This window comes from Rhinatrema bivittatum, chromosome 17, assembly GCF_901001135.1.
Source record: "Rhinatrema bivittatum chromosome 17, aRhiBiv1.1, whole genome shotgun sequence".
Lineage (NCBI taxonomy): Eukaryota > Metazoa > Chordata > Amphibia > Gymnophiona > Rhinatrematidae > Rhinatrema > Rhinatrema bivittatum.
In genome coordinates this window covers 27,303,734-27,325,580 of record NC_042631.1, presented here as the reverse complement: position 1 = coordinate 27,325,580, position 21,847 = coordinate 27,303,734, and the positions used below count along the sequence as shown (strand labels likewise).

Genomic DNA, 21,847 nt, shown 5'->3' with positions numbered 1-21,847 from the left:
ATGATGATTCCTGATGCATCCCTTGTCTTTGTTTTTAGTGGTTCCATAGCAGCAGCCTCAATAAAGGTCTCTTGGCCTCTACTTTCTGAGCTTCTTCAGACTTCCTTTGGTCATATCACTATGTCTAAAACATCTGGCTCCAATTCTCTGGCCACGTCTTTGCCTACTTCTGCATCTGAGCTCCCTTTTCTAGGCCAGAGGTTGTGATCCTCTACTGGGGGTTAGGACTTGGTCCCTTCCCATTCTTCAGCTCCTCCCAGGAACTTCCTTTTTTTCCTCCAGCTAACTTTATTATTTCTCTCTCTCTCTCCTGTGTCCCTAGGAATAGAGTACTGTGATTAGCAACCAGTGTGCCCCTCACATACACGAGGCCAGTGGAAGCTCTAGGCAGACTAGGCAATTGCCTAGAGCACGGTGGTATCAGGGCGGCAGCCTGGTACTTCTACCAAACCTATTCTGAGGTCACGTTTGAGCAGCAAAGTAAGCTCAAGACTTGTGGCTGCTGGCAGGACTTTTGGTAGTTGCACTTCCTTCTTCCCAGTCTGGCACCCGCACCCCGTGACTGGAAGAGGAAGTTGTGTTGATTGGGTCAAGGAGGCGGGAAGAAGGAGGTCCCAATTGCAGTGGCCCTAAGAAGAAGGAAGGGCATTGGGCCCGTAAAAGGATTCCCGAAGTGGAGCAGTGTCAGCTGGTCTTCATGGCCAAAGATCGCAGCGAAGGAGAGGGACAGGAGCAATGTCAGTGGCCAAGAGAGGAGTGGCCAGGCACTCATGGCAAAGAAGGAAGGGAGGAGTGACTTTGGTTGGGCCTTTGTGGCAGTGTAAGGAATAGAGGAGCAGCTTTGGCTGGGCCCCCCCTTGGCAGCGGCAGGAAAAGAGGAGCACCAAGCAGGAGCAGTCTCAGCTGGGCCTGTGTGGCTGCAAACACAAGAGAGAGAGAGAGAGAGAGAGTTTGACCGTGTTCTGCATGGGTGACCAGGGTGAGGGATTCTGCTAGTGTGCAGCCTGACTTGTTCTAGTTTCCTAATTGGATGTGTATTGGTGTTTCGCAGCTTGGCGTAATAATTGCAAGTGTTGCCATTTCATAGATAAGGTTATTACTATCTGAGTTCTGACAATTGGTCCTCTTTTGGTATATTCAATTGTAATTCGGTTTACTCGTTGCTTTCTGAGGGCCAAGCTCATAGCAAATACATGTTATACTAGGCCTAATACAAGTCCTGATATTGAGAGGAATAATATACTACTACATCTTTCTATTAACCTAACTGGTTATAAAGAGACCTCTTTGTAAGCAGGGAATTTAATGGAAAGATTTATAATAGGCCTAATATCATATGAGTTCCAAGCTCCTCTTTTCCAGGGTTTTCTGGTTGGCATCACAATAGTGCATGTAAATATAAAATAAATGCCGTGATTATTTTTATCTGGGAATCTTCTTTTTCCTGTAAAATCTGCTATAAATGCATAATTGTGAATTGTGTGTAGGGAGGTCTGGAGGGGGGAGGGGATCAGGCACAAGGCTGTAAGGTTTGCCTAGGGCAGCTAATTCCCTTCTACCAGCTCTGTACACATACAGCTGGCTATAAATGTTGTTCTTTTTTTATGGGCATTTTAAATAAGTGTTGCTCTGAGATTCAGCTTGGAAACATCAAAACGGATGATGAGCCTCTATATAATCATGTTCTCAGAACAGCATGATTATTTCCGGAGGATCATTTTCACACAGCCCACGTAATGGGTGCATTTTCACACAGCCCACATAGTGGGTGCTTTTCACCTGCAGACTGAATTTTCAAAGTGTATTTCTAAGCATAAATCTGCTTTGGAAATTTTGCTATTTTGCACGTAACCGGTGCCAATTTACAGGTATAACTTTGTGCGTGTGTATTGATGCGCATACTTTTAAAAATGTAAATTCTGCATGGTGTTGACTTGGTTTCTGTCTTTCGCATTACTTGGCAGTCTTCTATTTAATATGCAACAAACTGCAGAGCTCATGAAAATATCTCAAGAGCCAAATGAAAAGTCTCACAGCCCAGGCCCTTCCTGAGGCCTTCATTCTATTTTCCATGTTTCTCCTTGGTTTCCTCCGGCATAGATGCTCCCCAGTTGGAAGCTTTTCTGATCTAATATGCAAGGCATTTACAACAGTCAGCAGGAAACCCAATCTGCTTTGCCTCTGCACTCTGAAGCCGGTGTAACTTTTCCATTAACTTAAACAAATGCTGCTGTATTTTTAGACAGTGTAATTATCCCACATCAGCAGGCTGGGCCCCGTGAAATGGTCTTCGGGAAAGATGCAAGCCCTGCATGTAAAACTCTGAAATGCAAAACCTAGGATGTGGCGATTAATGAAATGCTTCGTGATCATTTGATCCGATCCCACTTGTAGAGGTAAATTGCTTCAGATTTCCATTGGCATAGATGGGATTGCTGTTTGCCATAATGGTTGGAGGGGGCCAGGATTTCACACTTAGAAAGACGTAGCGTTCTGCACTCATGCAACACCACTGAGAATTGTAAAACCCTTCTGAACAGTCTTCATCCCCGGTAAAGATAAAAGTCGAGGCTTCCCTCTTTATTTTCTACTTTGTGATGTCTTTTCTTTATATGCTCTACGAACATCCAATAATAGCCGTAAGCCATACATTCGGCGGTGCAGGATCTCAACAAACTTCATGATTAAAGGCATGTGTCAGGAGAAAACAGGCATTTGGCAATGACAAAAGCTGTCATTGTTTGTGAACTTGGAGTGTGCCAGTCAACAGCTGGGTCAGTCTGTCTCGCTAATGCAGTGCAAAGCACCAGCAGATTCGCAATGCCATTTTTAACACTTTAATTGAATGTTTTGATAGTATGCAAGCCTGTCTGGTTGGGCTTTTATGTCACTTCAGTGCCTGTTTTATATATTTCAGTATAAATACTTTATAACAGTAAATATAAATTCTGCCTCCTGATATCCAACCTAGTACAACATTTAATGTTAGCTGCACAAATGATTCATAGACTGGTTTTCAGCTATAGTGTTTATAAATCTTTTGAAATTGTAAGTAGAATTCATTTTATTTTTTGCATATAGATCAATTTGCATTCCTCCAGCTCGCTAGCTAAAGGACAAACTAATATAAAAAAGAAATGTTTATAAAATTTGGTGCCATTTTCCCATGTTTAAGTAATTGATACACATAAAAGTGAATTTTCAAAACATTACATGTGTAAAGATTAGCATATGCAGGTAGCCTCTAGTCATGCATTCTGTATTTTATATGTCCAAAAGTCGTGTGTATTTTCACTTTTGCACGCACATATACATTCTTAAAAAAAGGTGGTCTGGGATGTTCCTGAGTGAGGCCAACAGTTATGTGCATAAGTAGCCATTTTAAAAGATACTTATATACACACTGCATATGTTTACACCTGCTAACTATCTGGCATATGTGATATTAAACATTTATTGTGTAGTACTGACTAGGAGGGAGGTCTGGGTGAACTGGGCAAGTTCATACTGCAGCACCAGGAGGGTGTCAATGACCTGGAGAAGGACAGGGCCAACTGGTAGACTTCTTGGTTAAACTGGTAATTTCATTCACAAGTGTATGTTTTAAAATACACCATATATAAATCCTGATTTACACGAGTAAGTCCTACTTTATTTTCCCACAAAAATATTTGCATGAATAAATTTAAACTAGGTAGGTGAAGTACAAGCGTTCAATGCATTGAAATATGTGGTTTCAATCCATTGCATTTATTTGTGCAATTGCCTACACCTGCACAGATGTGGTGGAGTAAAAATGCATGGATTTTATAATATTCGCCTAAGTGGCATGCACTTGTTATTAAATATTATGGTAAAATTATGCGCGGTTTCATACATGTGTATATGCTGCTGCGCACAGTTGTTTGAAAGTTATCCTCTCTATAAATATTAATTATCAAGGGCAAAGATAGAGAGGATAACTTTCAAAATACTTGCAAGCGGCGGCATATATGTGTGTATATTGCCGCATTCAGGTTTATGATAGTATTTTCTAACCTGTGCATATCAGATAACGTGCAGATTATAAAATATGCGTGGCTCTACCCCGCAACATACACATGTATGTATGCTTACGCGTGAATACATGCAGTGAAAATGAGTTTTTCAATGCATTGAGCACCCATATTTTTCCTACCTGTTTTATATGCGCGCGTATTTTACGTGTGAAAATAATGTAGGACCTATCGTTGGCGTGCATAGGTCGGTATATTTTAAAACATGCCCGCGTAATTGAAATTAGCAGTTTTACCGATTACTCCACCAGGTCGCCCAGTCCTTCCCCAGGTCGTCAGGACCCTCCTGGATCTTCAGTCTGAACGCGCCCCAGTTCACCCAGACATCCCACCCGGCCAGTAGTACACAATAAACAAGATAACTAGCAGGTGTACAATTATGCAAGCAAGTTGCTATAGCTACGCATGCAAGTCTCTTTTTAAAATAGCAACTTGCACGCATAAATGTTGGCCCTGTCCCAGAACTCCCATACACCACCTCTTGTTTTACACATGATTATGTGCACGTGAACCCTAAATTACACTTGTATTTTTTATTTTTATGAAATAGTCATTACAAATTACTTACGCGTGTATATTCAAATTTTTTACCTCCATAGGGAGGGCAATTTTATAAAACTGCATGTCACAGTAAAGCCTGCAGGTATCTTTCATGCACCGACTTTATGCTACATTTTCAGAGTGAATTTATGTGCATGACAGTAAGTTTGCCTTGAAAACTCATGAGTAAGTAGCCTGGAACATACCCAAACTCACTTGCACAAAGTCAGTCCTGCTCTTCACAGGGCATAACTTGTGCAGGTGAATTTTCAATGTGCGTGATTTCAATAATAAAAAAGTATGCACCTAGGGCATCTGTCACCAGAGCATGTAAAAGTACACATGAAACTGTATTTTTACACATACTGAGCCCCGGACTATTTTATAACAGCCATTTACATGCATAAAGCTGGGTTTTATGCTTGTATATGGCTTTGAAAATGAGACTTTCCGTGGCCCTTATTTTTTTGGCCTGGCAGTTTAGATTTCCAGCTCAGTGAAAACTGGGCTTCTGTTGGGCTACAGCGCCAGTCCCGTATCATTTTGATCACAGAGCAGGAAGTCTCTCGGCCTAGGTTGGCATCCATTGTGAGTCTATTGCACCCTATGGCGCCATCTTTGGAGTGCAGCGTCAGTCTGCTGTGGGAAGATACAATAACACAGGACTCCCAGAGACTTCTTGGGCAAGGTGCCTCCCTCATGCCCAACATTTTACAGCAATCCTATTTAGTGAGTTTCAACTGGCCTGTGCTCATTATTTCAGAACCAGACTGATTTCTTGCAACAGAAATCCTCCATCCACGCATGTCATGTATGCATATAACTTTGCCAGGACTGAGCAGAGATATTCCTGGGGGTTGAGCAGGAGGGGGATTTCCACTTACTCACATACTTTTGAAAATTCAAATGGATGGGCCAGACTTTGAAAAGCATAAGACCCGGTTTTATGTGTGCAAAGGGGCTTTTGAAAAATTATCTAATAATAAGCTTTCCTTGAACCGAGATTATTATACTGGGACAACCGGCTTTCCCAACTCTACCCCTGGAATTTCTCATTTTTGCATGCAGAAGATTACGTACAAAAGCAAGTTTCGTACATACATTTTGCACATAAAAATCAGCGAATTTTCTGATGAGCCATCTCCACGTAAAAACAATGTTTTATGTGCATAAATGGATTTGAAAATAACCCTCTTAGGGGATCATTTTCCAAAAGCAATCGCACGCGTGCTATCACTAAATGGGGGCGGCGTCAAGACCGGAACAGGAGGAGTCGGGGTGGCACCGAGGCGGACGCCGCGAAGACATCGCGGACAGCGAAAAGGTAAGAACCCTTTTCGCTGCCAATTTCGCGCCCAATAGCACCAGCTTTTATGATGGCGCTATTGGGTGCGATCGCTGCCGGCTTTCGCAGGCCCACCCCCCTGCACCGCGCGATTCAAAGAGCCCGGCGGTATTAGAGAATCTAGGCCTTAGTCCTTAATTTATCATTGGCTTCATCTGGCTGCAGTGACTATTACTATACATCCAGAACATCTACATGTTGAATTACATTGAAGAGGTCAGACAGTGGTGCCTTGCCTAGTGCTTGGAAGAAGCCTCATGTAAAAGGTGTTTATTGCATTTGATACATTTGCGGAAAAATGACACCATCGACCTGGTTTCTGCAGGCTTTGGTTTTCCCCTGTCTGCTCCCTGATGAAAATCAGGCCTTGTACTTTAATGTCGTTATTCGCAATTTCACTAACTTGAGTATTAAAAAAAAAAAAAATCCCAGAGAAAGAGCCCTGTGCTCATCACACCAAGAGACGCGGCATCGCGGCTTAGAAAGGGGCCTCCCGGTTGATGTGTCTGTTCCCTTCCCACCAGCCCTCTCCTTGGTCTGTCCCTCCTGCCGCCCTCTGCCTCATGTGTCCTTGAAGTAGAAAAGCACTAATCACTCCACAGCCTACAGCAGAAATTGGAGGAGGTGTTTATTTGTCCTGTGTTCTTTCGGAGCTCTAGAAGGATATTGCTGTCACAAAAGCCGTGTTGTGCCAGGAATTCTGTCTGTGCTCCAGTGATAGTGGTGAGGCTGAACGTAAGATCTAAAAATGGTACCTGAGAAATCCATACCTATTTATGCAAACGCAAAATGAGAATGGCTTTGCTTTTTAAAAGTAAGGACATTAAGTGAAGATCAGATATGACTGGCCATGCTTCCTTCCTGATTTTAGTCTCCTTTATCTACTTTGTCCTTCCCAATATTTAACAGGTAAGCCAAGCCTTTTCCATCTTCAAGGAGACAGCTGGGCTTATCTGTTCCTCCTCCCCCTTTCATTGTACCTTCGGCTGGATCCCCTGGTACAGATGCTGGAAATACAGGCACCAGATCAGTAGCAATGCACTGCCCCTTCTCCTCTCTACCCGTCCCCAAAGAACGCAATTGCTGTCCCCATGGCTGCTCCCTGCTCATCCCCAGTTGTGCTGATTTTCAGTTCTGTAATGCGAAACGGAGGAGGTCATTTTAAATGGAGTTACACGTGTAACTGTAACATACTAATGAAGCAACTCTAAAAGGCCATTTCTTCACATAAAGGGGCTGATGCCCATATGTGGCCGGTTTTGCGTGAGCAAAGCTTTTAACATCTACCTCTTAACTTACATCTCTGTGGGGCACACTTAAACATGCAAATAGTGTACCGCGGACAGTTTGGAAAGTTCGACTGCATATGTACATTTATTAAATTATTTTAAAATGTATAGATTTAATAATTAGCATGTAGCCCTGCCTTCCTAGTCTATTTAGTAAAAATACACTTGGCATAATTTTTTATGGTATAGGAAATTGTGGGGATGTATAAGTTTTTTCTGACACCCCCCCCCCCCCCCACATTAAGAAAAAGGATCAAGTTAATTACTAACAAAATATAAATGTTGCAAAATGTAATGAAAGCAGATAAAATGCTGTGGTTTACCACAATCTGACACAGACTTACTGTGGCCAAACATGGGCGCGCTACGGGGATGCTGAACTGCGAGCACTGGAGCTGCCACATGGCAGGTGTGCTTTAGCTGGCCAGGGGAAGCAGCACTGGATGGGATGGGATGGAATGGCCATACATTTCCTGTGGGCAGCCGCACCGGACCCGGGGGCCTTTTGCAGTAAACCACCACAAGTTGGGTAGGGATTTTATCGATTACCAGCTGTAAAATTATGATCGACACAACCAGATCCCCTCTGCTTGCACTAGTGTTTCATCCTGAATCTCTGACGTGACAGGATGTCCATTGCGGACAAGAGATGCAGTGCATCCTAAGTGGGTTTTCTGCGCATCTGCCATCAAATTTCTGCTGATCCACAGCATATTTTGTCAATGATAGAAAAACTTATTGCATTTCTTTTTTAATTTGCAAGACCAGTTTCTATGGGTTCACCAAATTGGTCTATGAATTGTTTTTGAAGTTTGCACATCTTTATTCACTACCGGCTAAAAGATATTGTGGCTGAAAATGGCAACTGAAATTCTTTATTGTGCCACCTTCTCTAATTGCTGCAACACAGATAAATCCTATAGGTGTAAATAAGGATTCCTTACAGGATAATTACATGGACTTGGGGGGGGGGGGATGGGAGAAAGAAAGCAGGATCCTCTTGTTCCACAGCTCATTTGTGCCACCTCCCCTGACATTTGATAATACTCTGGTCAGGTTTGAGAATTAAACATTTACGAGTGGATTTTAAAAGGGCCACACGCGCAAATATCGGCACTTATGCGTGTGCCCAGGCTTTGCACGCGCTGTGGACATTTTCAAAAGGGCCTAGCCATGCACCGGCAAGCGCGCACTGGCAGTTGGCCAGCACGCGCAAACTACTTCTGCTCCAGAGGAGCAGTAGGTACTTATATAAAAATCTCCTTAATTGGAACAGACTGGGAGGGAACCGGGGAAGGCCCGATTACATCGCCATGCGTAATTTACTAAATATCCCCCTGCGCATGCCGCCTGCACATGCGCGCGCAACCAATGGATTTTATAACGTGCATGCACTGGCACGCACGTTATAAAATCAGTGCATCCATGTGCGCGTGCTGGGAACTGCGTGCACCTTTTAAAATCGACCCCTAAATGTTTATCTCCAGCATACATCAGGTATTTCAGGCAAAATCTAGTTGCGGCCCTAGGTTTATTTTGCTATTTGAGAGTTGATTGTGTAAGCAATTAAAGAAAAAACGGCAAGGGAGAAAGACTGATACTTCATGCATATCCAGCACAGCTCTCTGCTTCAACGGCAGGGGAGAAAGTCTGATACTTCACTTTCAATGCATATCCAGCATAATTCTCTGCTTCAATGGCAGGGGGAATGAAGAAAAGTGGATCTATATACAGACAACAACCAACAAGGACTGAATTACATAGTCGGGGTAAACAAGCATGGGTGTAGCTTGCTTATTGCGGCGGTTACCATCCCTAACTAATTAAGCTAGATATTTCACTTAGATGCAGTTCCAACACTGCTCTCTGCATTAATGGAGGGGGGAAGGGAAACAGAACCAAAAGGTTACTAAGGGCCAAGAGTAACAGATAAGTATGAGAAAAAAAAAAGAGTGCGAAAGCTTGCTGGGCAGACTGGATGGGCTGTTGGTCTTCTTCTGCCGTCATTTCTATGTTTCTATAAAAAGCATGCACTTATAAAGGAATAGTGCTCTTATGCGGTCAAACCTGGTGTGTCTCACATTCCCTCTCCCTACCAATCCTCAGTAGCATTTTGTTGGGTTAGTTCTCGTATTACATTCACAGCTTTAGCTTAGATAAAGTTATATCTTTGCCGAAACACCTACAATGAGAAGGTGCAAGAGTTAAGCTTTTGTACTTACCTACAAGTTTGAAAAGTATTGAAAGCCTAAACCTTCCCGAATGGTGGTATTTCATAAGATGTAAAGACGAAGAAGTGCGGACAAAGAATCCTCGCTTTGCAAAGGACTCCAATGAGTTGTACCCAGCCATCCAGGTGTTCCTGTGGATGATAAACGTTGATCTGTTTTGAAATTCTTCATTTGGTTGCCACTTGGAAAGGAACAAGGTACCATTAGACCCCAAATGCAGGAAATAATTTGGTCTGTCAGCCATTTCGAGAGACACCAAATTTGAGTCTGTGAATAAATAAAAATACACAGCTAGTAGACAATCAACCAAACACTGTCAGAATTCTCTCAAATGTAATTATAATATAAAAGGTTGGATGGGAACATCACTAAACAATCTGAAACAAGATTCTGCAAGCACCATCTTTCTAATATTACCCTATGGGGATACATAGCCACCACCAGCTTGCAAAACTGGGTCTTCAAAAAAAAAAAAAAAGAATTAAAATATTTGTCTTTTGTAATCAAAGTTTCCTAGGATTCATGGAAGTTAGTTATAATAGGCCATTTTTTTTCCTTCTTGCTTTTCTTTGAAAGGGAGAAGATGGTCAAAAGAATGGGAATAATTTTAAAAGCCATTTACATGCATTAAACAGTGTTTTATGTGCATAAATAGCTTGTTACAAAATTGCCTGAGGTTTGTGTGAGTAAAAGTATGCAGGAAATATTATTTTGCCCGTGCTTTTACTTCTACTGATCAGAGGCGTGCTGGGGGGGCGGAGTCTGGGTGGGGTTAGTGTTTATGTGCACACTTTTCGATTTTGAAAAGTATTGAATACATTTTAAAAGGAACGCGTGTGTGCCCATAAATGTGCGTATTACACATTGTACAGGAGAGAGCGATGTGCTACTCTAGAGGGGCATTTTGAATTGGGGTGGGGTTTTGAGAGGTGAGTGTTGTGCAGAAACCTTTCTTGAAAACATATCCACATAGAGGTAGATTTTAAAAGCATTGTGAGGGAGAGGAAGGGAGAGAGAGGGAGAGAGTTGGTCTGACACGCTCTATATATGTTACCACTCTAAAGGGGCACTTTGAATTGGGGTGGATTTTCGGGAGGTGGGCTGGGGTTAGGGGGATGGTGTTACAGACACATTCAGAGGTATTCATAGTAAAATTGGCATCAGTGAAGAATTATAGTCCTTATAAGTGATGAAAAGTCTAACAAGAGGAGCTGATTTGTACACTGCAGACTGATTCTATACAGAGGTGCACGCTCTCTCTCTCTCTCTTTCTCAAGCAACACTTTTAAAATCTACCGCTATGTGCATATGTTTTCAAGAAAAATGTCTGCACACCAAATAGTAGGTGTAACTTGTGTGAATATTTTCAGTGGGATCATTTTCAAAGGGAACTTAACACATGTAAGTTGAAAATGTGCATAATTACCACATAAGTTAGGCACAATATTACAGAATTACCCTCCCTATGTCTTTCCAGCTAGGAAAGATATAAAGGGATCCCCCCCCCAAGGGTTGCCAATAATCCCTGGGGGTCCAGCGGGGGTCCGGGAGCGATTTCGTTGTCGGCTGCCAGTAATCAAAATGGCGCCAATAGCCTTTGCCCATACTATGTCACAGAGGCTTTCGGCGCCATTGGTCAGCTCCTGTCACATGATAGGAGCACAAGATGGCGCCGATGGCCATGTGACAGGGGCTGACCAATGGCGCCGGTAGCCCCTGTGACATGGTAGTTCAGGCTATTCGGCATCATTTTGAGCAAGCCTGGCAATGGCGCACATGGGCACGGAGGATCAAATGCCACCCGGGACCCCGCTGGACCACCAGGGATGTTTGTAAGTCTTGGGGAGGGATTGGGATGGGGGGGGGTTGTATTGTAGTTAATTTAAATGTTTGGGGTGGTTTGGGATGGTTTTTAATTTAAAAAAAAAAAAGTGCCCCTCTCCCCGTGCAAACCCGAAAAACGAAATTTCCCCGAAGTTCGGGGAAAATCCTTTTTGGGTTTCGGGGCCCCCGAACCACTACGAATTAGGCAATTTCGTTGTAATTGCCTAATTCGTGATAAACAACTGCACATCTCTACTGAATATGCCAAAATCCCATTTTGAGTTATCCGTGTAAATGGCATTTGAATATGGACCCCATTTGAAATACTTTTTTGCTCTATGCTAGTTCATTGGCAAAAGCATCTGCTGCTCAGAGCATTACTTCACTTCATTTCATAAGCTGTGGTATGCTGTATAAAATAGCCATTAAACAACTGTACAAGCTGCATTCCCTCAGGACTGGATAAGATTTCTCTTCAAATATTCTAAGAAGGACAAATATTCTCCATTAAACAGATGGTGTGTGTACCATTTGACATTTTTTTCCTATTTTGTAGGAAAATTAAAGTTTTATGTTAGGATTTTATTGTTTGTGCTGTGACCTGAAACTTGACAGTACCAATTAAATTTGGGTGGGGAGTTCTGGTCCTTGAGAGCCTCTGTTTGAGGTTTCAGGAACCTCTAATGAAAATGAAGGAGAGAGAGATTTGCATGCACAGTGTTTCCATTATCCACAAATCTATTTCATGGATCTTCATTAAGGTTATCCTCAGGAACCTTCCAGGACCAGAGTCGCCTATCGCTGAATCATATCATGTCCACAGGCAGGGCAATTTTCAAACATCCCACATAATCTATGCTGCAAATATGCACATAAGTCACATCAATTTTCAAAGAGAACTCGTGTGCATGAGTTCAATTTGAAACTTATCCCATCAAAACTACCCAGCAGAAGTTACACCTGCTATTTGCTGCATACAATATTTTCCTGACAATTTACGCACCAAAGGTTGAATTTTGCAAAGTTTGTAGGTAAATCCAAATCCCTCCCCAACTCCACTCCAGGAAAGCCTCTGCTCACTCTGGGTGAACTTACGTGTGAACAGGACATACATGCACAAATGCTTACTTACATTTTGGGCAAGCAATTTTGTAAAAGGCCACTTTTGCACATTAAAAGGTTTTACCCATAGATGTCCCTTTGGAAATTACTCCATAACATGTACAATGGTGTCTTATTTATTTATTTATTTACTTGCTGAATTTATAATTCACATATTAACTATTCCTAGGCAACTAACAATCTTTCCATATATAATCATATAAATTACCATTACGTACTCCTAAAACAATAGAAGTATATAAACAACTAAAACAAACATGCAACAATAAAACAATGAATAATAAAACTACGCAAGCGCGTAGTTAAGAACATTTGTTTTAAAATGGACATAAGTAAGTAAAACAACTGAAACAATACATTTAAAATAAACAAATTATACATAACACGCCCTGAGGTGCAAACTATAGCTTTAAAACCCATAAGACCTGCTACGTTGCTATAGAATAGCTGCTGTAATTGCATAATATCTATGGAGTACTAATGCAGGTCATCTACTGAATATTGGTCACTTTTTCCAGAGCACTCGATAGTATGGTATCTGCCGATAGTATCCCCTGGATCAGCTGTTTACAGTGCAAATGTATCACCTATAAACATTCCAGGAACTGGAAATAAACTGCTGACATTAGGGGGCTACCCTTCTCGGTCTAGATTTACACAGCTACATAGTTTCAGTATATCTATATCTACCCTCTTTTATTTGGCCTCTTGCAATGCGTACAGTAAAAATGCGACTCCCTTTTGGATCAATTACCAGATTCTAAAATTGCACAGTTCCTGCATAGTATGTAAAGAAACACACCTCTAGCTTAAGATTTAAATGATCTGATGGATTATTTATAGATGTACTTGTTAATGTATAACCAATGTGCATAAGTACATTTTAAATTTCAAGTATTCATTTCTAAAGACAACAGAGTGAGACGAATGCTACATGCTATCCTATATTAAAAAGGTTTGTTGTTTTTACTGTTGGTCATGTTAATGCTATTTCCTGCTTTTTAATGTTTTTTCATTCCATGGATATTGTAGTTATGTACTACCCTAGCGTCAGTCTGTATCAGCATATAGATACGTACGAGGTATAACTACAAATAAGTCAGTGTTATGGCAAACAGCCGAGGCAATGGGCCCATAGCTGGATGCAAGTTGATAACTGTATTAGATATTCATCACAAATTTCAGCTTTGCTGAGCCACGAACTTTATTTTCGGGTTAGTGAACTCACCGTATGCTCTAGGCTTGTACAGCCCTGGAGTTAACATAAAGCTCATGGCATCTTCTGGAATGGAATCTCCTGCCTGTGCTGGAAAAATAGCACCACCCAAGAGCTTGGCAGCCCGCAAAACATCTCCATCCAAGTAGCTGACCAGCATGTAGGGACCCTTTCCTACAACTGTAGAGAGAAGCAAGAAAGATCTGCAGCATGTTATGGTACAAATGCTCACACCTTCATCTAACGTCCAATAAATCTGCTAATATACAAATGTTAAAAGCAAGCAGACTGAATCTGATACACAGGGCTACACTTACAGTATGTGCAATACATTAGAAGAACGGATTTTAAAATGCCTGTTTAAATACTGTGATTTTAATGTGCTGGTCCTCATGCTTTCCTGGTTTGAAAAAAAATCAAATTATTTTAAATGTTTTTTAAATTCAGCGCAACTCCCAACACTGTGTTTGTTTAAAGCCCATCCCCGAGAGGATGATGCATGGACCAGAAGATATCCTGGTGCATAAAACGTGACTTCCTGCTAGAAAAGTGCAAGAAAGGGAGAAAAGGCTGTCTGGGATGAGAACTGAGAATGCTGCTTTTTTTGTTGTAAGAAGATTATAAGTAGTTTAACTCACCTCTTTCTACATAAAGTTCACAATTTTTCACTAATTTTATTGTATGCCCCTGAAGCAGCAGCCTTCAAATAGAAATCTCTCTGCTATGGTTTTGACATGCTTCCTATATTTCTGAATGATTTAAATGATCTGGTATTCCTACTTTCTTTTTGTGTTAGAAGTATGGAGGAAAAACTAAAGATATTTAAAAGAAACCCCAGATTTATTTCTGATATCGTCATGGGACACAAAAACCATCTTCACATCCCCACAGTTTAATGCACTTTTGCAGTTTGGTATAATTTTCGTCTTTTGAACATTGGGCAGGGGTGGAAAGGGTATGTGTGTAGGGGCAGAAATAGTACAGGAGTCCTATGTTTCATATTCGCCTTTAACCTGCAGCCTGGCATCATGAGCATGTGTGTGCCTGCAAACAGCCCTGCCATGTGAGCACAGGCATCAGATTCATTGTCACTGAACATGCAGCATGCAGAAAAAACTTCCCTGATGGCACATATTACTTGATATTTAGCACCCTCGTGAGGAAGATTAGAGAAATGAACTATAAAGTATTTAGAAACATTAAAAACAATTCATTCACATCCATGGAGAACAGTGGAAACATATTTATTATTATTATTTTTATTATATTATTAATTATTTTATTTGACATACTGCACTTTGCTTAACAAAACCTTCATATGGTTTACAGTGCTTCCATAAAATACAATAAATTAATTTCCATATTTATTAACCTAACTCTAAAATTCACCTGCAGCATTAGAAGGTACTATACTAAGTGGAATAGATATAATTTCTTGCCACGTAACCCGACTACACGAGCAAGTTTTATTTATTTTTTATTTATTTATTTATTTATTTAGCCAAATGCTTATGTTCTGTGCTCTTCAATCAAACAGATTGCTCAGTGCGGATTACAACAGTTCCATCCACAGACCCATGGAAATCAGGGACGCTGCCTCAAAGTGACCCCCTCCAGTACACACTTCTGGGAGTAAAAGATGCACTTTACAAGTGCTTGCAAACTCTTATTGCCAAAGGAAAGAAAGGAAGGCAAAAACAGTGCTCAAAACTGATTGTCTTTGCTGTATTCACATCTTTGCTTTGGCAGGTTTCTTTATCACTAACACAATATGGCCCAGAGGCTGTGCACAGCGGAAGGCTTTTGGTTCGATCCCAGAATTGAGCCTTCCTCTCCCTGGGTTGGCTGGGGCCGGGGATGCTACGGAAGGGGAGCCACGTCGACCACAGAAGGGTGACACCTAGTGGCAGGACTCCTGAAGGAGCCGTGGCGCACGGCCCTCAGCCCAGCACATTTCTGTACAGACCAGACCAGGTACTCTGGAAGAGGTGCGGGGGACATACTGGTTCTGACTGAGCCAAAGGCACAAAAGGAGCAGGAGGAAACTCCCAGGAGAAATATAAGTTGTTTCAGTAATAATTTTGCCATTCTGTATCACAGATAAGAATTCTAATGAAAGATTTCAAACGGGTTTTTTTTTTTGTTTTTTTTTTACAATCTATGATTCATTTAAGGATAAAAAAAGCAACATTTCTGTTTTAAAGGATGAACCATGTTGCTGTTGTAAAGGTGCTAACATGATGGGGTCTGTAAGCACCATCACTAGGCACAATTACAATGCGACATAACTTCAGGAACATGAATATGGATGGATCTGGGGTAAAACACAAGTACTGATGAAGATCATTTTCAACCCAAAGCTAACTTTGATAGTTCTTTTCATTCTAGAAACTGTGCATCTGTGATTGACACCACTACAATATCATCAAAGTAGCCAACTGCTCACCTTTGTTAAAGTATTCGCAGTCATAAGCTAAAAAAAAAAAGGGGGAGAAAAATAAGTTACACTTAGTTGTCATAAAGTTTCTCCAGACCCCCAAAATATGCAAAGCATGCAACATATCCACCTGCCAATTTGGTTCACTCTGCTGCTTCTGTTCATTTCTAGGGGTGTGCATTCGGATTGACAGCATTAGTAAAACGCTACTCATATTTTTTTTAACTTAAAAAATTGATTCGACATAAACGATCGGATTTCCCACATATCCAACATAGATATGTTGGATATGTGGGAAATCGCGATTGTTGAGCCAAAATAAAAATATAAACCCCCTCACCCTCCTTAATCCCCCCCCCCGACTTACCACAACTCCCTGGTGATGGAGCGAGGAGTGAGGACGCCATTTCTGCAATCCTTGGCGAGAAGCATGTGACGTCGGCGGCACGTCGAGTGACGCCGGCGTCATGTGATTCCCGGCGAGTTCGCGCCGGACGGCTCGTTCGGCCCAAAAAGAACTTTTGGCCAGCTTGGGGGGGCCCCCAAGCTGGCCAAAAGTTCTTTTTGGGCCGAACGAGCCGTCCGGCGCGAACTCGCCAGGAATCACATGACGCCGGCGTCACTCGACGTGCCGCCGACGTCACATGCTTCTCGCCAAGGATTGCAGAAATGACGTCCTCACTCCTCGCTCGATCACCAGGGAGTTGTGGTAAGTCTGGGGGGGGGGGATTAAGGAGGGTGAGGGGGTTTAAATTTTTTTTTTGCACATATGTACATATACCCAACTCATTGGATTTTTTTTATGTCCATATTGGCCGCAAGTGGGACCCCCTTTCGGACATAAGAAATATGAACATAAAATTTTGCTCTGCACATCCCTGTTCATTTCTACTGAATTATTTATATAAGGCACCAATATAATATAAATAGGAGTGTAAAATTTTGGGGGGAAAGTCCACAGATAAGCAATTTCATATTCATCTGCAGAACCTAATATATTTTTAAATGGCACAGTTGGGGAAAACAGTATTTTATTTTTTTAACTTACCTATCATTAAAAAATAAACCTTAAAAAAAACAACCTGTGGATTTTTGCCCTGGATATTAAGTGACTGACTCCCTGAATTTCTGGAAATGTGAACCAGGTAGAAATCCACCTGGTTCCCCCATCCAGGGCAAATTAGTTCATGGAACCTCTTGTTTATTTATTATTTATTTATTTGTTGCCTAAGGTAAGTTACATAACAATATATTTACAGTTATCATAAAATCAACAAACACTACACTGTACAAAGACATTACCCTTCCCTCCCCCTATAAGAATGTATTTGGTATTGCACAAGACCATCCCCAGAAGCAGAGGCTCATCTCGAAATACGGCGCGTGTTGGGATTGATGGGAAATGTTGCACCAGATACTTTATGAAATATTTATGAAAAGCTCTGTTATTTGCATAAGAAATTAAAAATAATTATATATATATATATATATATATACACACATATCCTGAACTTTGAATTTGGTACCAATGATTAATCATACAGCAATGAAGGCTTATAGAGCCAGTAGTGCTTAGTATGAAGGTCCATTCTAACTTTCTTAATGGCTCTAATTCTTAAATGTTTTCCTGTTTAGTTGTATCGTAACAAAATTAAGCCAAAGTCATTCGGGGGACCATTTTCAGAAGCCTGTCTAGGTGCAAAGCCTTAGGGCACTCACAGACCTGGTAGGCAATTTTAGAGCGCAGGAGTTTTCTTTTGTAAGAATTTGCTCCCACAGGGGCACAGGCACCAATGTCTCCGCAGACTTTGTACCTACGTTTTCTGCAGGCGGAAGGAAGGCAGAACATTACACCTGCAGATTTCTCAATGCCATTCATTACTCCCCTGACCTGAGCATGTCCCTTCTCCCTCCCCTCCCCCGGAATGCCCCTTTTTAATTTGGCTAAAAGGAAATGCATTCTGAAGCCTGAGCGTTTAACCATTCTGAGGGCAGACGGGTGAATTTCCCCAGGCAAAGTGCTATCTGCCTAGGAGATGGGTATGAAAACTTTCCCAATAACAGCGCACTTAAGCAATATTTCACCTCCAGCTGCTAGCACTACATTAAATAGGTGATATTCTGTGAATCCAAAACAGCCCGCCCCCTTGCCTCTTGTTTTATCACTCCAATAATGCGTTACTAGATGTCTTCCTGCACGCTTGGAAACTGAACAAATCCGAGCTCCATTTCTGCAATGAGAGTAGACTACCTTGGTCAATCAAACTGCAGCTGGGGAGGCAAGAACCAATGCTATATTAGAAATAAGAAACCTCAGCCTATTTATGTAGGGGTTAATTTTTGATTAAAAAGACAAATAGTAAAGACAGGCATTACTGAGAGGTTAAAGGGAGTGGGTAGGATGAGGGGGAGAGCTATTCTTTAAATTTGATGTTACAGCTCTGTAGTTGCTGGCTGGATTTAAAATTTTTTGTGGTTAACCGAGTCACACCACAAGCCCGAGAGAACAACGGGTTTAACCTCACCGACGTAGAACAATAAAAGTGAGGGAAGCAGATCTATTGCAAGAATAAAAGTAAAGGTTCAGGCGTGGAGGCAAGTGTTTTGTAAATGTTAGATGAGTTCTAGGAATCTGTCTCCTCCTGCAGCCGCCATACACAATCCTGACGCAGGGCACGATCAAGAAGGACCCTTTACGCAATAACTCAGAATAGAAGAGCAGATCAAATTGTGCTGTGCAAATTAAAATAGCCTTTCGTTCTGGGAAACCTCTGCTCTTTTGTGGTAGGGGGATTATCATGCAATTCTTGGAATTAAGTGGGCTTCACATGCCTTCGCTTTAATTTCAAACGTTGATTCTCATTAAATATTGTTAGGCTTTGAATTTCTTCATAACAGTGAGGGAATGGCCTTTTTCAGCTTCTTCATCTTCCATCTTTAAATTCCCCTCCTCAGACAACATGACTTAGTGTCCAAGGCACATCCTCCAGAGGGATTTCAAAATGTGCACTGTAGAGCGGGGATCATGGTCTCCTGGGACTAGTCACATGGCAGTGGGATTAGGGAGGCGGGGAAATCAATTGCCACTCCCCTAGCTGCCCTTGCCTCCATGCCCAGGTGGCTCTAAGGATCCCTTAGCAAGGTCCACAACATTAGTGGCAGCTGATTTCCGTCCTTCCCTAAGCCCGAGTCCACTACCTCTATCTGACTGGCCCCCAACGGACCAGAATACCCTGCTCCACAGTGCACATTGCTAAGGTCTGAACCACAAGGCCAGTTCAAAATCCCTCTTTGTTGATTTTTATATCATTTTTATGAACACCTACATAAAGTATGATTATTCTAGCTAGGTACTAATCAAAGAAATACATCTTTTAATGTTATCCTCTGCTCCACACAATGTTAAAAAATGTACAGGATACTTACGGCAAACTCTCGGAGATCTCCAGTCAATGGCGATCCCATGCTGACAGCACTGGTGCGCATAGGCCGACACACTAGTACAGAAGCACTCACAGTCACCACCTCGATTACAGCCACATGTGTCTGTCAGGCAGTTTGAATAAAACCAGGTAACATCAACCTAAAAAAAAAAAAAAGCATGCACACTACTGAGACAAAATTATGATTTCTGTCTCCATGGATATTTAAACATCTTTCCCTAAATGTGTTAGATGGCACAGTGATTAGCACATCAAATTAGTTGATTAAATATACTATCATTACTTATTTGCTCCATTTATAGTTGCATGTTAAGCCTCAGTTCTTATTCTATTCATCTCTCCCCAGGTAGCCAGTATGCATGATTATTCATATTTTGTTTTCCTTTTGGCTCTCATAGTCTCGGCCAGAGTCGGGCAATTTTTGAGAAACTTGTCTTCATTACAATAAAGCATTTTAAGGACTTTCGGATCTATCCCTTTTTTTTTGTTACTCTCATAGTCTCCAGTACATGTCAAATGCTGCAATAGAGTCTTTTGCCAAGCTATAAAGAGGCATCTCTATAGACAGTTCTTTACGGACTATTCATGTTACAGGACTTGGCTTTTATTCCCCTCCTTATCCTGCCACTGTCCACTCAGCAGCACTTCCAAGGCCTAGGTAGGTAATGTTATTAAAACAATCAATAAGATGTGGCAAACTTTGCACTTCAGCTCATTCGGTCCATAATTAATACTGCAGAGCACTGCATTGGAAATCTAAATAAAAGAAATGTTAATTTCCCCTTCAGTTATTTTAAAGGAATGCTTTCAGTGTTGGGAATATGAAAGTCCCTAGCAGTACAGAGATGCAAACTGAAGCAAAGGACTGGCCCATTCTGCTCAACCACGTCGTGTGGGGCTGCTGCTGACTCTATTGCTTCAATCTGCATCTTTTTTTGCTGCTGTAACCCAGGTGTGAATACCGTCAGTCACTGCAGCAGGGCACGCTATAGCCCAAAAGGTTCATAAAAACAATGTCAGGCAAAAAGCCAAAAAAATATAATTATGCAAAGTCTATTAACATAGGTGACAAAAAAATAGCAAAGGGCTACCCAGATATTCAATGGAAAACTTTCACAGTGTCCTTTAAACTGTCAAGTGCCTGAAGGTTAAGAAATGTAGTGTTTGCCATGAATTGCTTTTATATTACAATAGGTAGGCATAACTTTCTATTTGTTATCATAATTTATTGTTAGGCACTACAGTTCAGGTATTTGAAATACTTCTGTTGGTTGAACAGCAGACAGACAGAAATGTGTGAATAGAGAAAATCAAAGGGGCAGATTTTATAACATGTGCGCGGGCATAGATTTGTTCGCGCAACTCGGCGCGAACAAATCTATGCCCGATTTTATAACATGCGCGCGCAGCCACGCGCATGTTATAAAATCCAGGGTCGGCACGCGCAAGGGGGTGCACAATTGTGCAACTTGCACACGCTGAGCCGAGCAGCCTTCCTCCGTTCCTTCCACCCCCTGCACCTTCCTTTCCCTTCCCCCTATCTAACCCACCCCCCAGCCCTAACTAAACCCCCCCCGACCTTTGTTGAAGAAGTTACGCCTGCCTCCGGGCAGGCGTAACTTGCGCGCACCGGCTCTCCATCCCCCGGCCAGGTAGCCGTTCCGGAGGCCTCGGTCCCGCCCCTGGAATGCCCCCGGGCCGGCGCCCCGCCCCCGCAACGCCCATTTTTTTCAAGCTCCAGGACTTACATGCATCCCGGGGCTTGTGCACGCCACTGAGCCTATGCAAGAGGCTCAGCGCACGCAGGGGGAGGCAGGGATAGGTTTTCAGGGGTTACGCCCGTATCCCTTTGAAAATCTACCCCAAAATCTAAAAGCAAAACTGAGCAAGCTGTCAACACAATGCTAAGTCTCATTTCTGCCTTCTCTTATTCCTCTGGCTTTCTATCCCCAGCCTTCTTTCTCCCATTCTGTCCTTTGTTATTTTGCTCAGTGAAGTTTCCATGTAATTTACACTAACACGGCTAGAGAATTCATGCTTTTCGTTAAGAATGCTAAATTTTGCATTTTTCAGGGTTACTCACCACAGGATGGCAGGATTCAAACAAGTCACTTAACAATATGCCACACTCCTTTTTAGCAAACGGCTCTCTAAGAGGATTCATAGTGCAGGGGTTCCGTATGTCAGAGCTATCAGCACACTGAATGAGAGAGGACTGCATTACTTAAGCTGATGGGGACCTGGATATAAAGAATGGTTACTGAGTTACTGTATACATCCATGTCTATAGGGAGAGACTGAGCCAATTATTGTCCACTCATTAGATGCACAGATATGTAGTTTTT

The 21,847-nt window shown here is 41.9% G+C and overlaps 1 protein-coding gene across 1 annotated transcript in view; it reads right to left on the bottom strand.

Moving 5' to 3' along the window:
* The window catches only part of OTOG (otogelin), a 193,737-nt gene that overhangs the window by 72,033 nt on the left and 99,857 nt on the right, over positions 1-21,847 (bottom strand). Inside the window, exons 28-32 of the mRNA XM_029583100.1 lie at positions 21,586-21,702; positions 19,486-19,642; positions 16,069-16,095; positions 13,635-13,802; positions 9,452-9,727 (exon numbers count right to left, since the gene is read on the bottom strand). Coding sequence (XP_029438960.1) covers positions 9,452-9,727; positions 13,635-13,802; positions 16,069-16,095; positions 19,486-19,642; positions 21,586-21,702 — 745 coding nt within the window. The remainder of the gene's footprint in view (positions 1-9,451; positions 9,728-13,634; positions 13,803-16,068; positions 16,096-19,485; positions 19,643-21,585; positions 21,703-21,847) is intronic.